This window comes from Phaseolus vulgaris, chromosome 6 (genome assembly GCF_000499845.2).
Source record: "Phaseolus vulgaris cultivar G19833 chromosome 6, P. vulgaris v2.0, whole genome shotgun sequence".
Taxonomy (NCBI): Eukaryota; Viridiplantae; Streptophyta; class Magnoliopsida; order Fabales; family Fabaceae; genus Phaseolus; species Phaseolus vulgaris.
In genome coordinates this window covers 18,721,582-18,737,254 of record NC_023754.2, presented here as the reverse complement: position 1 = coordinate 18,737,254, position 15,673 = coordinate 18,721,582, and the positions used below count along the sequence as shown (strand labels likewise).

The 15,673-nt window shown below is 33.4% G+C and overlaps 4 protein-coding genes across 4 annotated transcripts; 2 read left to right on the top strand and 2 right to left on the bottom strand.

Annotated features, from left to right (window-relative positions):
- The first annotated feature begins 1,225 nt into the window (after positions 1–1,225).
- LOC137831533 (tetrahydroanabasine acetyltransferase-like) lies at positions 1,226–2,919 on the top strand. The gene has a single exon (XM_068639246.1). The coding sequence runs from the start codon at positions 1,428–1,430 to the stop codon at positions 2,847–2,849; it is 1,422 nt and encodes a 473-aa protein (XP_068495347.1). The 5' UTR covers positions 1,226–1,427; the 3' UTR covers positions 2,850–2,919.
- Positions 2,920–3,372: 453 nt separating this feature from the next.
- Positions 3,373–8,975, bottom strand: LOC137831534 (uncharacterized). Its single transcript, XM_068639247.1, has 7 exons — positions 8,520–8,975; positions 8,231–8,397; positions 6,270–6,481; positions 4,856–5,110; positions 4,651–4,737; positions 4,210–4,382; positions 3,373–3,713 (listed from the first exon to the last, which is right to left on the bottom strand). The coding sequence occupies exons 1-7, from the start codon at positions 8,831–8,833 to the stop codon at positions 3,602–3,604; spliced, it is 1,320 nt and encodes a 439-aa protein (XP_068495348.1). The 5' UTR covers positions 8,834–8,975; the 3' UTR covers positions 3,373–3,601.
- Positions 8,976–10,126: 1,151 nt separating this feature from the next.
- LOC137833094 (uncharacterized) lies at positions 10,127–13,059 on the top strand. Its single transcript, XM_068641467.1, has 6 exons — positions 10,127–10,275; positions 10,890–11,220; positions 11,625–11,709; positions 11,846–11,932; positions 12,020–12,250; positions 12,869–13,059. Exons 1-6 carry the CDS (start codon positions 10,127–10,129, stop codon positions 12,949–12,951), a joined length of 966 nt encoding a protein of 321 aa, XP_068497568.1. The 3' UTR covers positions 12,952–13,059.
- Positions 13,060–14,476: 1,417 nt separating this feature from the next.
- LOC137833491 (wound-induced protein 1-like) lies at positions 14,477–14,992 on the bottom strand. The gene has a single exon (XM_068641837.1). The coding sequence runs from the start codon at positions 14,990–14,992 to the stop codon at positions 14,477–14,479; it is 516 nt and encodes a 171-aa protein (XP_068497938.1).
- Positions 14,993–15,673: the final 681 nt, after the last annotated feature.

Below are 15,673 nucleotides of genomic sequence, written 5' to 3'. Positions count from 1 at the left end.
GATTCTTACAAATTTATGTATGTTAGAGGAGCACTAGAGTTGGTAGTATAATTGTTAGCTACATTTTCAAATCTCATTCCCATCCTGATCAAGATGTCACCTTCCTATTTCATGTGTGTCAGGGTCAAATTCTTCTACCCAACAAAAAAAGGTTGCATGCTTTGGTGGTTATCCATCAGAGAATATTTAATGAGACACAAATTTATAAAGTTATAAGGTAGTGTTGGTTAAGTGTACATAAAGAAAAATATATTATTTAACTATAGTATAGGTTTGGGGAACACTAAAATAGATATAAAAATAAATAATTATTAAGAAGAGTCTAACTCAACCTCATAAAACCAACTTATAAGATGAGGTTTGCACTCACTTATATACTATGAAATGTCATAATCTCTTATCAATGTGGGATCTCCAACAATAATTAAACTTAGCGTCGTCGTTAAGAACACTATGTGAGAAAACAAATGTGAGTAAATTGTCGTCATTGGGGACACTACCTTGAGAAATAAATGAGTAAAATGCATTAAGGAGAGCGAAATAGCCACGAAGACAAAAACGAAAAACGAAATTAAGGAGAGTGAAATGGCAACAAAAAAGACGTAGGGTTTTTGGGAGAAATTTCAAGATTATGAGTTTGAAAGTGAGACAAAAATGAGAAATTGAAAGTGTGAGAAAATGAAAATGTGAGACAAGAATGTTTTAATGTTTTATTTTGTTTTTCATTAAATAACTTAGCGTGAGTTAAGGTGACAATAAACATCCACATCATCTCAGTGTTGCCTAGACCTACATCTAATGTAATAAAATATTAACTTGCATCCACTTTGTGTCCCAATCTTTGACGTAGTATCATTCTGCAACTTATTTTTTTTATTGCATATACTTTGTGTCCTTGTTTTAGACGCTAACTTATTATTATTTTAATAATATTTAACTTGCATTTACTTTGTGTTTTCAATCTAGTCTCCATATTATTCTGTTATTTTTTTTTCATTGCATCTACTTTGTTTCTTCATTCTAAACACAAACACTAACTTATTATTATTGGCTTATCACCGGGAGTCTGTTCAGGGTTCCATTAACTACTTCAATTTAATAGTAATAAAAAGACATGCCCTACCAAGACAGAATTTGTAACTTGCTATATTCTTACCTAGCAGAAAGATGTACTTCCGTGTATTTTAATAATTTTTAGTGTAAATTAAAGAATTTGATTAAAAATAAATATTTCACATTTATTTAATTTCAATTTGAGACTTCAACAATGTTACTAGTTTCTTTAGCCCCACTTTTTTTGTTAAAAGTAGATTTTTCTTGTAGGCCAACCCACTTCTAGAGTGGGAGTGTAATGATTCTTATCTCACAATGGATGGATAAAACCAAAGGAGGGTTACACAAACAATTTTACCTATATATACATATTGATGCATGTTCTCATATCCTCACATCTCTGCTGTTTACACCTAAATTCCATGGCAAACTTGAAGACACCCCTTGTCCTTGATATGAAGGATGTTGTAAAAGTTAAACCTTCCAAGCCCACACCATGTGAACTTCTTTCTCTTTCCACCATTGACAGTGATCCTGTTCTCAACATTCTGTGTCAAACCATTTATGTTTACAAAGCAAATCTTGATTCCCCAAATGGCCAGCTAGATCCTGCTCATGTGATAAAAGAAGCCCTCTCTAAGGTTTTGGTTTACTATTATCCTCTTGCTGGGAAGATGGTAACATTTGATGATGGAAAACTTGGAATCAACTGCAATGCTGAGGGAGTTCCATTCTTGGAGGCAACTGCTAACTGTGAACTCTCTTCTCTTCACTATCTAGAAGGGATCGATGTTCCAACTGCACAGAAATTGATCATTAATAATGATAACCCTTCTAAAGATGAAAGCCACGCCTTGGCTTTCAAGGTGACCAAATTTCTCTGTGGGGGTTTCACTATTGGAATGGGATTGTCGCACAGTGTTTGTGATGGGTTTGGTGCATCTCAATTCTTCAGAGCCTTGGCTGAACTTGCATGTGGAAAAAGTGAGCCCTCAGTGAAACCTGTGTGGGAGAGGGAGAGATTAATGGGGACACTTCTTAAGGAACCACTCCAATTTCCCTTTGATGAGACTTCAAGGGCAGTTTCACCATTTTGGCCAACTAAGGAGATTTCACATGAATGCTTTAACTTCAACGGTAACAGCATACAAAGACTCAAAATGGAACTGATGAAGGAAAGTGATGATGTGAGGGAAAGCTTCACAACTGTTGAAACACTTGGTGCCTATGTTTGGAGGTCAAGGGCTAGAGCTTTGGAATTGAACTCTGATGGGAAAACTATGCTGTGTTTAGCAGTAGGGGTGAGACGCCTGATGGATCCACCCTTGCCTGAAGGGTACTATGGGAATGCTTTTGTGGGTTCATATGTGGTGCAAACAGTGAAAGAACTTAATGAAAGACCACTCTCAGAGGTTGTGAAGCTCATCAAAGAGAACAAAAAGCTTCCTTCCAATAATGAGTATATCAGAAATGCAATGAACACATTAGAGACAATGAGACAAAGGAACATAAGGGTTGAAGGAACATGTGCATCTGTGGTGTTAACAGATTGGAGGCAGCTGAGTTTGTTGGAAGAAGTGGACTTTGGATGGAAGGCTTCAGTGAATATAATACCAGTTCCATGGAATATGTTAGGGTATGTGGACTTGTGCCTTTTTCTGCCTCCTAGTAACTTGGATCCTTCAATGAAAGCAGGAGTTAGGGTCTTTGTTTCCCTCCCCAAAGCTTCCATGCCCAAGTTTAGAGAGGAGATGGAGGCACTAAAGCTTACGAGAGCTGATGAGAGTAACAACTAATTTGAGAAGCCTTAAAGTTGTATACCACTCTATATATATTGGTTTTAGAAATAAATATATATAATAAAAATTATGTTTTAAATTAAATAATATAAAAAAATATTAAAATTATAATATTGAAAATTATAATATGATTGAATAAAAAATATAGATTATAAATATTTATACAAAAATAATTGGAATAAATCTTTTTCTACTTCATAAACTTCTAAAAAATAGTTATAAATAACATTAGTTTAAAAAAACAACAAATTTAAAAAAAAAAAAAACTAACAATTATTTCAATAAAAAAAATAATAATTTCAACACTACAGATACCTACCTGAACGGTCTAAAAGTTAAACAGGAACAAATTATTAAAAAGAAAAAACATTTAATCCTAAAATAATTTATCTTGCTCCATCCATATTCCTATAATTGTTTAACGGTGTTGGTATAGCTGGGAGAGAAAAATGCAAAATACGATGGATACGTGTGCTTCTGAGTGTCATCAGTTTGTAAATAATGTTTAAGATAGCGAAAGTGAAGAAAATTATTACTGATTCTGAAACTATAAGATGCAAGTGGTTAATATACATAATAGTACATTGCCTTTGAGAATGATTGTTAATGGTAATCAAAAGGATTGATGTGGATCATACAAATAGAAATCCATCTGTATCCTACGGTGAAGCAAATGGGAAACATCAATATTATTAAAAATAACAATCAGAACACATATCATTGGTGAAAAATAATGCATCTGTTGTCTGTCACCGCATGAAAGGAACCAACCCCCTAATCTCTGTTCCATTGCCGTTGGACAGGAAGTAAATTTTCTTCCAACTTTCCTCTGAGAACGCTTCACGACGAATTAGCCTTTGCCTGTAAAAATGATAACACAACTCTTCAACAAACTGAAACAAATTGTCAAGCTAAGAAAGTTGTTTGCATTAGTAACAACCAATATATATATATATATATATATATATATATATATATATATATATATATATATATATATATACCAGGCAGGCCATTGCTCTAACAATAACCAACAAATGATAGGTCCAAGAGATGGTTGACAATAATAATTCTACTAAAGGAGTATAATGATTATAAATATAAAGGTCACTATTAAGTCACTTGCGGAAGGACCAGTTAAAAATTTAGAATGTATCTTCTTATTTTGAAGAAATTATTGATGTACCTTAGATATGAGATTACCTAAACAATTATACATTTCAAATAGAAAAACTCTTTTTAAGTTGAGTGAAGGGGAAATTTATCATAAAACAAATGATTGTTATTTGTTTTATTAACAGAAGATTTGCTACCTGCTATACACATGAAGCTAGACACTACGACTGTCTAAGCATACCTTAAATAATAATGGCACACAGTCTCAGCCTCATCCAAACTGTATCGAGGAAACATAACACGAGCATCTACTGGAACATCTGGTAACTCTTTCCGAAGTTTTCCTACCGCTGTTGAATGGGAAAAGGCACCTACCATCATATCATCATGCATCATTGATCTAAAAGCCTTCACCTGCAAAGTAAGAAGGAGGTATCTAAACATTGGAGCAAAAGCCTAATTGTTGACAAGAGTAAATTAGGGAAGACAAATACAGATGCCAGAAATTAAAGGTCCCTTTCCCATTCCATACCACAAGCATGACCAACATTTTCAAAGACGTAAGCTTACAGCAACCCATTAAAAGTGCATGAAAATAACACATTTCTAGAAGCAGAAATATAATCTATAATGCAATATATTGTCAACTTTGTTTTAAAGTAAAACAAAGCAATGTACCAACCATTGTAAGCTCTCTAGCATGTATTGGCCGGCAAGACCGGATAGTGACTGGCTCCTCGAATTCACTGAATGTAAACCAGTTATTATACTGGAGACAGGCAACCACAAAAAAAAAATTAGACAATCAAAATATAACATAACCCAATTTTGAAAACAAGTAATTTCAAAGACGAGTATCAATTAGCATCAAGGAATATGTTTCTCACTTGATCTACTATAATAAGAACAGGCCTGTCTTTAACAAGTGATAACTCTTTTCTCAAACGAACTACCACCCCAACAGCTGCATGTGTCTGCTCAATACCAGTCCTCACCAGTTCGTATAAATTTGTACCTTCAGGAATTGCCAAGGAATCAGCATCTTTCAACCATCCAACACCAGCACCCTCACCTAATACGATTGGATCAAATATTTGGCATGGAAGTTCCTTTAGGTAGGACTCATTGTACTTCAGAAAATCCTGGAAATAAAAGAGCCATACATTACATTCAAAATAACTTGGCGTAGTGAATCTAGGAAGCCTAAAACAAAACAGTAAGGGTTTATATATATTAATTATGTAGAATAAGAACAGGCAACCAAATCAAATAAACCAAAATAAACAAATAAGGACAAACATTTTCCTTGATCCTCAGAATTTCAGATTCAAAATGTATTTCATTAAACATCCTTCTGTCTTGATACCTATATGCATAGGGTTTGAGAGCTATACCAAGCCAGCTCAAAACAATTTACATAACATGTGCTGCAAAAGTGAAAATGGGTAGCCATGCACAACATTATTATCACAGAACAATGTGGATATTCCCCTCTAGCCTGCATGTTCATGGATACAATATTACAAAAAGTTAATGCAACACCATAGGGTATGATAAAACAGCTACACTCTCAAAAGGATTCAGGAAAAAAAAGACAGCGAGAATGCAGTTTAAAAATTAACCAAAATGACAGAAAGGCATACTCATTCTTTCTTTATTCACTACAAATTGCTACATATAGATAGAGAGAAATGTGATTCTAGTCCCTATACTTAAGTTCAAACTTAATTTTGGTCCATGTAATTTCCAATTGAAGAATTTAATCCTCCAACTTTCAAAATATGTAAATTTAGTCTCTCTCTTTTTTCATGTTTTAATTTAACATTCAGTAGTGGTTCTTTACCCCTACAAAGCTGGAAAGGGGACTAAATTCAAATGTTTTTTAAAGTTGAAAGACTAAATTCATCAACTTGATAGTTTGGGTACCAAAAACACATTTACACATAAATGTAGATCTAAGAATTTGCAGCATAATAATTATAGTTATAGGTAACCAGTTGAAGTATGTGAATACAAATAGTTGTATAGATTCCCAATCAACCCAGGAATAGGAAACCACTTTATCCACACTAACACAGACTTTTCACGACCATACCATCCTTGGCAACTATGCAGTTGCTAATAAATGAGTTATTGCTGCTAAAGTAGGAAACAAGAAACACCTTGTTTCATCATTTTCCCCTCAGTAACATTCTAAAGAATGGCCAGGTCACAGAAAAATGGCTTTAGCGCATTTACCCTGCTTTAAAAGAGCAAACACAAAACACAATTAAACTTAAAATCGTTAAAATTCAGTCTTGCCTTGAGGACATTCTCAGCCTGGACAGGTGTGTCCCATAAACCAGTTTGTGGGTGCTTATAGAAAAATCCCCCATGAGTCCATTCCTTGCCTTTAGGAACATATAAAACCAGCCAACCTTCTTCTCGAGCCCACTGAACAAGCATTGCAAGCGCAATGCTCTTCCCACAGCTAACAGGACCATCTAACACCACTTGCTTCCTAACTTTAACTCCTGTAAAAAAGGTTTAATTTTCAGGCAGTAAAAAAATTTATACTTGACTTTTAAGGTAATAATTATAAATAATAACAAACTTACCATACATGATACTGAACCTGTTTCGATAATATTATTTAGAAAAAATTATCTAAAAGTTTTACTGTGAAAAGCTCCTTTAAGGTAAGTTAATATAGTGTTTAGAAGATGCAGACTCAAGTGCTTATTCAAAATGATAAGAGGTATTTGAATGAAATTATAAAAGTGCTTTTATCTGATTAACCAAAAAGAATACATAAACATTAAATGATTTCTATTAGATGATTAAATATTATTAAAAACAATAAAAAAAATATTTGCTTGCTCTTTCATTACAGAAAATGTTTTTACTTGAACTGTTTATTTTATTTGAAATTATTTATTTTATATTATTCTTGAATTAGATGAACGTTGAGTGTCCATATGATATTGGATTTGATTATAATAAAGACTAAAGCATCATTGATTAGACTCAAATAATAAGTATTACTATTATCCTTTTGTGGAGAAATAATATTGTCAGCATATGTCTGACACTTGTGATATTGCTTCACAATAATAATCATGGTTTTTATATATGACTTATATAAGCCAAAATTATGATGACTTTGCTCTCATTCTTAGACACTCCTATGTTTGAGCTTAATATTCAAGCTTTAGTCTCACATTTTTCTTTGAAATATTTAGTCTAACCCAGTCTCATAAAACTAGATGAAATTTGCATTCACTTATATCCTATAATTTCACCATATTATATCTAACACATTCCCTCACATCGAGGACCAAACATCTCAAACATTGAACTAAATATTTGTAGGTGGTCTAAAAGTGGTCTAATAGTAGGTAACACGATAGGTCCAACAAACCTTTTAGGATAACCTTTGATACCACTAAGTCTAACTCAATCTCATAAAACAGAATTGTAAGGTAAAGTTTGCATCCACTTACCTACTATAATTTGACCATATATCTAGTTGATATAAGACATCCAACAATTTTAACTTGGACCAATGCTGAAATTTTGTTATGCATTACATATAATTCCATTCCATGATGTTGTTGAATTGAGTGATGAGTATGGTTTAATCTGGTGAAGTTCTTGGCATGTTAGGTCCATCCGGAAGTGTCAAAACATCTTCACTAGAAGCATTGAGAGGCCAGCTTGTAGAGAAACTCAAGCATAACTTACAATGGCAAAACCTTATTAAATAAAATTTAAGAGTAACACTGGTTTTGTTACACTTACACAAGATGATGCTCTATATCCCTACTTGACTGTGACTGAAACTCTAGTGTTCACTACCCTTGTGAGATTGTCAAACAGATGTACCAAAATGGAGAAAACTGAGCAAGCGGAGGGAGAGATGCTCAGGCCAAACTTTCAGCTAACAGGATAGGAGACCAAAAGGCTGGAGGGTAAAAAACCCTCAGGAACAATTTCTATCAGGTTCACACACAGAATTGTTGTAAGGTATGAAAGCAAAAGGAACAAACAACTAAAAAGCAATAGCACGTATTAATGTTGCTGTAAGTTCTGTTGCTTCAAGTTCAGCTCAGTATTGAGTTTTGCTGGTGCAGTGAATGACTCAAGACTACCAAAGTTTATCTTCCTAAGCTTACTTGAAAATGAAAATTGAAACATAAGGATTTGATCCTAATAAATGCATTAAAAAAATAATCAAGCACGATCAAACATCTGGGGCAATAAAAACAACACAAAGACCGCACCTTTACCATTAGAGGACCACATTGGTGGATCCACCACGCGCCTGAAGTTATCACGAAGATCCAAGAAACTCTGGCGAACAAGCAAAGCCGTCCGCATTGAGTCCTGAAACTCGTTCACCATACCTACTGGCAATCCCTCAGGCAAAACCGCGTCCAGGGAATCCTTCCTGAAAAACCAAACCGACTCAGGATCGCAGAATCCAGAAATAAAAAACGTAAAACTCAAAGACGCACACAAAGTGTTCGACAAAATGCCACAACGAAAAACGAGGTTAGAGGGAAATAGTACGTGAGTTTGAAGTAGGTGCGGACGTCGTTGCGGGAAAGGTGGGAGAAGGAAGGTGCTGAGGTGAAGAGAGGACGGCCATTAGGTCCCACATCAAGTGAAGGGTTCTTGTCATCGGCGGCGAGCTGCCGGATACGTTCTTGTTCGTCGTAGAGTGCGGCGGCGGCGGCTGGGTTGGCGGTGGGATTTTTGGGATCGGGTTTGAAGGGTGATGTGGGCTTTGGGGGCCTAGAAGTGCGGCTGAGAGATGAGAAAGGAGCGAGCTTGTGATGCCATGAATGATGGGTCGTTGCAGCTCTCGCAAGGGACCGTAACATTTCCTTTGCTCTTGTTTTCTATGAGTTATTCACAGAAAAGTGCAGAGATGTGAGGTTTTTGTTATGGGTTTTTGGAAACAAAATAACGGAGACAGGAAGAAGAAGAAGAAGAAAAATGAATTGTTTTTGGGGGTACTATGGTACTTTCGCCATTTTCTTTTTCTTCTTCATTCATGGGCCAGAGAAGTTGTTTCATGCATGTGTGTGATCACATGGGCTTGTGTTATGATGATTCAGGTTTTCAAAGAGTGCTATTTGTAGTCTTCCTTTTTCTACTTTCATGCTTTTTTTTAAAGAATAGAAGACAAGTTGCATCATATTAACTTTTGCAACGTCTATAAGTCCCCGAAATAAAATTCATAATTAATTTTCAAAAAGAGATTAATTTTTAAAAAAAATACAAAAATCACAAAAGGGAGTATAAATAATAATTATTACATTTTTTTCAAGAAAAAAAGCTAGTTTCTCTAAGGTAACATGGTAATAAAGAAAGCTAATATGCAATTTCTCTAGGGGAGTTGTTATCGTTTTCTGGTTTAAATTAGACTTTGATCTCAGTAATTTGTGTATTTAAAAATCACCTAAAAGATTAATATAGTTTTAATAAACAAACTCTAATAATATTTATTAAAAAAATCTTAATACAAATGATGAACGAAAAATATATTTATAATTGTGAAATCTTGACTTTTTTTTACATCATATTCTTATATTCTTTGTTGAAAATTTTTCTTATACTTTACCTTAAACTTTGTTTAAAAAAACTAACTACCGGTGAAAAGTAATGAAGTATAAGATCTCATAGGAGTTAGAAAAAGATAAATCACAGATCCAAATTGCCATAAAAATAGGGTATCACACATTCCAAATACATTTGTTAACTCTCATCACTCATCTCTCTTCTAACTCCTAAACTATTACTGTCTTCTGATTTTTGGCATTGGTGACCCCTTTTGTGACTCAAACTCACACCAAGGTATCCTAATGATGCATGATTTCATTTAGACAATTCACTCCTTTTGGTTGTGAATTTGAGTTAAACAAAATATTTGTAATTCTAAAATTTGAAAACCATTGCAATGCATGAGAAACTCCAATGAGTTTATTCATCAAAACAAAATCAAATCTATTGGAATTTGATATTTCAAAAGTTTTGTTCGTTGCCAACCATTTAGTCTTTGGTTTTGTAGAATTTTGTTTCCAAATATAATGTTGTGAATCTTGTGATTGATTGTTGAGAAGACTCATTTTGTCACTTACTGATCAGTGTTGTAACTTGTGTAAGGACCTATAATGGTAGGACTAACATTACTGTTAGATCTATGGAAGAAAAACCAAAGCTTTAACACGGCACGGACCTATCAATCTTCTTTTTCTTCATCTGCTGCTACTGTTGCCTCTTTTGCTGCGGCTGCATCTTTTTCCTCAAAGGACTTTTTTGGGTATGATCTTTCACTAGTTTTTCTCTACACAATTTAATCTAGTTGAATATCAACATCATTGATGTCTTACATATATGTAAAAAAAATTATTATATATGATTATCCAATAAAGTTGCTTAAGCATGTTCTTCTGTAAGGTTAAAAAAGGCTTAAGTAGTACAGACAAACATCATTAAAATAACTACAGGACTAGATCAAAAACAAATATTTGTAGGCATGATAAAGGAATTCAAACATAATAAGAATTATTGTGTTGAATTGGATTTGGATGGTAAATAGTTAAGCTTGTGATTCTTTATATGTACTCATTTTTTTGTTATACTTCCAAAAAGACATGTGTATGCGATATTCAATATGATGTTGATGATACAGTGAATGTTGAGGAAAGAAAACGGGTTCATAGTTTTATTATGATTTTGCAGTTTATTATACTTTAAGGATGCATCACTGAACATTGTTCTACAAAGTCTATAAATAATCCATTATTGACTGAAGTATCAAGAGATTAGAAAAAAGACTGTTATCATTGTTTTTTAGGCCACCTCACACATGTTTTACATCTTTGGTTAACAATGAGTTTATATTGACATAATAGCTACAAACTCCAGTTTCAGGCCACCATTTGCTCATTGTGATGCTGGAGCGATAATTTTTGAAGATCACATTCCTAGTATAGCAAATATACATGGAAAATATTTCTACCATGATTCTCTAAAATACAAAACCAAGCACTACAACATTGAGCCTAAACCTCTATTTTCTGCTTTGGAATGGAAATCGTTTTCAATTATTGTATTGAGATCATTTCTAATGTTTTATTTTCCTCCTATGGGGCCTCGTGCAAAGATGGAACAAGATGATGTTGAGTTTCTGCAGGAAAAACAAGATCGTAATGGCAGTTTGAGTGTTCCATTCAAAAAGTCATTATTGCAAATCATCCGTGAGGTGAACCTAATCTTATATCTTCTCCTTATTGATTCAAACTTCAAAAAGGGTCATGTCATCATAGCACATGCCATGCAATGTTCACTATATTGGCATGTTTTAAAATCATTGGTGATGAGATGCCATATGTAACACTGATGTGCATGTCATGTGTGTGTTTCTTTTTCTAAATCTTCAATACCGTGACAAACCTAAGAAGCTGGTTTACTTCATTCAATTTGAATCAATCAGATATAAAACAAATATATCATATGGAAAGTTTTACTAATTGTCCATTTATCATTATGTATAAAGTGCCATAATTTATACTTTAGTGTGCAGTCTTGTGTGGTTCTTCTCTCTGCATTTATTTAAACATGTTTGAAAGTTAGCAAATAAGTTTATGTGTTTTGAATTTATTACAGGTTGTTGTGATGACTACTGGACGCATTTTAGAAAGAATAACTGTACATTATGTTTCAAGAAGAATGGCATGGAAGCTACTTAAAGGTGCATTGTTTTTTCTTCTTCAAAATTTGTTCCTACATTCCTTAGATGTTATGATAAAGCGAATAAACATAGTAAAAGCAGATATTGTGATTCTTGAAATCTGATGCATATTAAATTCATGTGATCTCTGGAACAGATGTTCCTCAATCAGCTGCTCGCAAGGCTGGAAGGAAAATGCCTACTTTAGTTTACATTTGCTCAGTGAGCAAAACAACTTTCAGAGGTAAAATCATTTAATAAATTTTATGTTCATTATAAGGTTGAATTGAGTTATTTACTTAAGCCATAGTGTGCTGATATTTGTGTATAGGGTACATGCTTGGAGTTTCAGCATCATGGATTGTCCAAGTAGGCATTGGATTATTTCAACTCTTTAAATCAAAGTCAAATCATGAAAAATTAAGCAATGATGTGAGAATCAGACTTTTTAAACAGAAGGTTTTCCTAGCCACAATTAGGTGCAATGCATCTTTAATTTTTGCCTCAATTGGGGCAGGGATTGGTGCTTCCCTTATTCGTCCTTCAGTTGGCCAGTATGTTGGTAAGAACATGATATTTGCATCCAAACATTCTGTCATCATTTACTTTTACATAATGTTTGGGAAGACACTAATTAATAATCTCTTTTAAGTAGTATGAGATTATTGTTTTTTCTAGAAAGTAAGTTAATTTTGTAGGTTCATTATTGAAATGGTTAAAATTTTAAAAAAATTTCCAAAAAAAATTAGTAACACAGTTTATTTTAAAGAAGTCGTGTTTTAACAAAGTAACACAATTTTAATATAATTAGATTTCAAATGAAATTGTACTACTTGACAAAACTTCAATATTAATTGAAATCTGATTACAAGATTTAACCATTTCAATAATTTTTAAAATTTTAATAATTTGATAATTAACCTACAAACCCAAATTAATCTAGATTATTGTAGTTTTTTTAAAGACACCTGATGTTTCTTGATTACCTAATACTTTGTCCAAAGACACTAAGTTTTGTTAGTTAAAATTTATATAATTTTTTTTATTTCAAATTGGTAGGACTTACATGAATTTTAACTAATAACATAGAAAATGTGAAAAAAATTGTTACTAACTTCTGCAAAGTTGATCCTTTCTTTTTCATTTCTGGTTTTCTAATTTTGGTTTGCTTATTTTTCAGGTTGTGCTATTGGTGATTTAGCTGGTCCAGTTATTGTAGTAGTTTGTGTTAACAAAGTTCTTCACTGGAACTGGAACCTCTAGAGTTGTTTATGTTTGTTACAAATGGTTCTTCTATTTCAAATAAGAATGACTTCTTTAGAAATGTTGTAGTATTTACATGTCATTCTCATTTAAACACTTCCAAAGAGTTGCTATAACTTGTGGATGGAGAGAGTTTTCTTCAATTAATAAAAATCATAGATTACTATTGTTTCAACATATTTAAATTGTAATCCTTGAGTTATTATTATACTGCATTTTATGAATTATTTTCAGTATATATACATCGAGTAAAAGTCTTCTTCTCTTCCCAAGTTTGTGGAGTATTGAAAGGCAATGTTAAAAAATATAAAATAAAAATAAAAATGTACATATGTTTTTAGTTACTGCAATTATGATTCTATATGTTTTTAGTTTTTATAAAATTGTCTTCAAAGTTTAAAAATATAATATTTTAAATAGGATATATCATGATCCTTGACCCTCCACTTCAAGGCTCAAACATCTCTTCATCAACACCAAAGGTCCCTTTGGGGGGCACGTTAAGGTTGTGTTTCAAATGTTTAACTTTTAACCATGATTACAGTGGATGGAAAAATATAATGGATGCATGAATGAAACAAAATTATTCTATTTAAATATTAACAGTATCATATACAATCTCACAATTTTTTTTCTTCTGGTTTTTAGGTACAATACCAATAATGAATGCCATGATGTAGTAAGAGGGTATTTTAGTTTTTTGACATTAATACGAATGCAGGTAGTAGTGATGGAGTGCAAGAAGCAAAATCGTCAGAAGAATATGTGAGTGCAACACGATACTGGTGAGGGAGTTATACAAGCCCTAAAACCGAGGATTGTTTCTTCCTTTGTGCCACCCTAAGTTTTTTATTCCAAAAATATTAGTTTTTAATATTTTGGATTTTATATAATTTAAAAGTCTTTTTTCTAAATTTGTAATTAGTTTTTGAATTATGTAATTAGAAGCCTTTTGTGATTAGCTTCCAAATAACATAATCTGGAAGTCATTTCTATACATGAGATTAGCTTTTGGATTTTGTAATCCAAAAATTTTTTTTCATATGCGTAATTAGTTTTTGGATTATATAATCTGAAAATATTTTTTGAATATGAAATTAACTTCTAGATTATGTAATTCTGAATTTCTTTTCAAATGTGTGATTAGCTTTCAGATTACATAATCTGAAAGTCTTTTCTATAAGATTAGCTTCTGGAATATATTCGGTTTACGTAATCTCCAGACTCAAAAAAAATTCTGGATTTTATAAATCTAAATAACTGAATTCAAAAACATCTTCCATAAAAAGAATAAATAGGTATTTTCATATTTAGTATGGGAGTGACACAATAAAGTATAAAGGTGCAGGAAGAAGCAGTACAAACCGAGTACAAACCGAGACGCTGGATGGGCTTGTGGCCCAATACTTGGATGGTCACTGTTGCTTTGGTTTGGGGTTGTTGAAATAATTATTAAAACAACATGATTTTAACTGAAATACCTACCTACTATATGTAGTTGTAGTTATTATTATTAAAACATGATTTAAACTGAAAGCACGAGATCCGGTAACGACCCATGAACCCGAACCCGGACCCGGTCGGAGCTCCGCCACAACCGAGCCTCATCACCATCTTCAGAAACTCGAAGCACCACCGTAATGAAGGTGTTGAAGTACTCTCTTAGCTGAGCAATGATCCCGTGGCTGAGTGTCCACACGTGCACCCAGTACTCCTCCCCCTTCCCCTCCCACCCTTCCACCATCACGCGGTCTCCGACGGCCCTGATCCTCCGAGGCCGAAACCTGAACCCTTTCGCCGTTGACTCGCCGGTCAACAGTCTCATCATGTACTCGCAATGATGAGGTCCGTGGTACCACCACTCCAACTCTGTCCTCACCAACTTCACAAGCTTCTCCGTGTGGCCATCGCACTGTGCCTTGTACACCATTTTCACCGTCTCCCGGTTGCGTTTTTCGTGCTCCGCTTCCCTGCCGGAGTGCTTCTCCTTCTCGGCCTTTCTCGAGATGATCATGGCGGTGGAAGAACGGTTGTAGCCCATTTGTTAGAACGAGTTTTGATGAGATTTTAGGTAATGCTTGATGTTAGAATAGATCATATAAACAAAAATTTGTCTTAGTTTCTTTCAGACTTCAACAACCTTTTTCCTCGACAGAACATAATGTGATTAAAAAACGATGTTCGGCATGTTTTTATTTGTTAGTAACTTAGTAATGTTGGTTTAAGTGCGGTATTCTTGTCTTATGCGAGTTTATTCATAACTGTACTCGTAATATATTTTTTTTAGTGAAATAGATATTAATTTTGGTGTATTGCTTTTGATTGTATATAATTCTATATAAGAAGAGAGAAATTATATTAAATTAATGTGAAAAGGTGGAATATTGTGATTAATTAATTTGAAGAAAGATGAGGGAGATGTAGACTAGGGTGAAAAGGCAAGTTCCATATATATCTAATTAATTTATTCATTGAATCCCTCGCATTGGAGCATATATATAGTGGGAAGAAGGTGACTTGGTGATCTTTCAAAGTTTGTTGTGGCTTTGTTTGAAGTTTGTATTGATTATTGATTATGACATTTGGCTCTTCTAAAACAGATTTAAGATGAAGAGTTATGGTTCTTAATTTAAGATTTAATGAAAATAAACTCTAAATGAAAATAGTACGTCTTGATCATTCATTTAATGAGTAAATTAGTTGTAGATCTTCCATTTAGGAG

Excerpts from the sequence above, each read along its gene's own strand:
- LOC137831533 (XM_068639246.1), top strand. The coding sequence starts at position 1,428 with ATGCATGTTCTCATATCCTCACATCTCTGCTGTTTACACCTAAATTCC.
- LOC137831534 (XM_068639247.1), bottom strand. The coding sequence starts at position 8,833 with ATGTTACGGTCCCTTGCGAGAGCTGCAACGACCCATCATTCATGGCAT. Across the intron at positions 8,398-8,519 it reads CGCACCTACTTCAAACTCAC|GAAGGATTCCCTGGACGCGG; the intron begins GTACTATTTCCC and ends TTGGTTTTTCAG. Across the intron at positions 3,714-4,209 it reads GTGTGCCATTATTATTTAAG|GCAAAGGCTAATTCGTCGTG; the intron begins GTATGCTTAGAC and ends TCATTTTTACAG.
- LOC137833094 (XM_068641467.1), top strand. The coding sequence starts at position 10,127 with ATGGTAGGACTAACATTACTGTTAGATCTATGGAAGAAAAACCAAAGC. Across the intron at positions 10,276-10,889 it reads TCCTCAAAGGACTTTTTTGG|GCCACCATTTGCTCATTGTG; the intron begins GTATGATCTTTC and ends CTCCAGTTTCAG. Across the intron at positions 11,710-11,845 it reads GGCATGGAAGCTACTTAAAG|ATGTTCCTCAATCAGCTGCT; the intron begins GTGCATTGTTTT and ends TCTCTGGAACAG.
- LOC137833491 (XM_068641837.1), bottom strand. The coding sequence starts at position 14,992 with ATGGGCTACAACCGTTCTTCCACCGCCATGATCATCTCGAGAAAGGCC.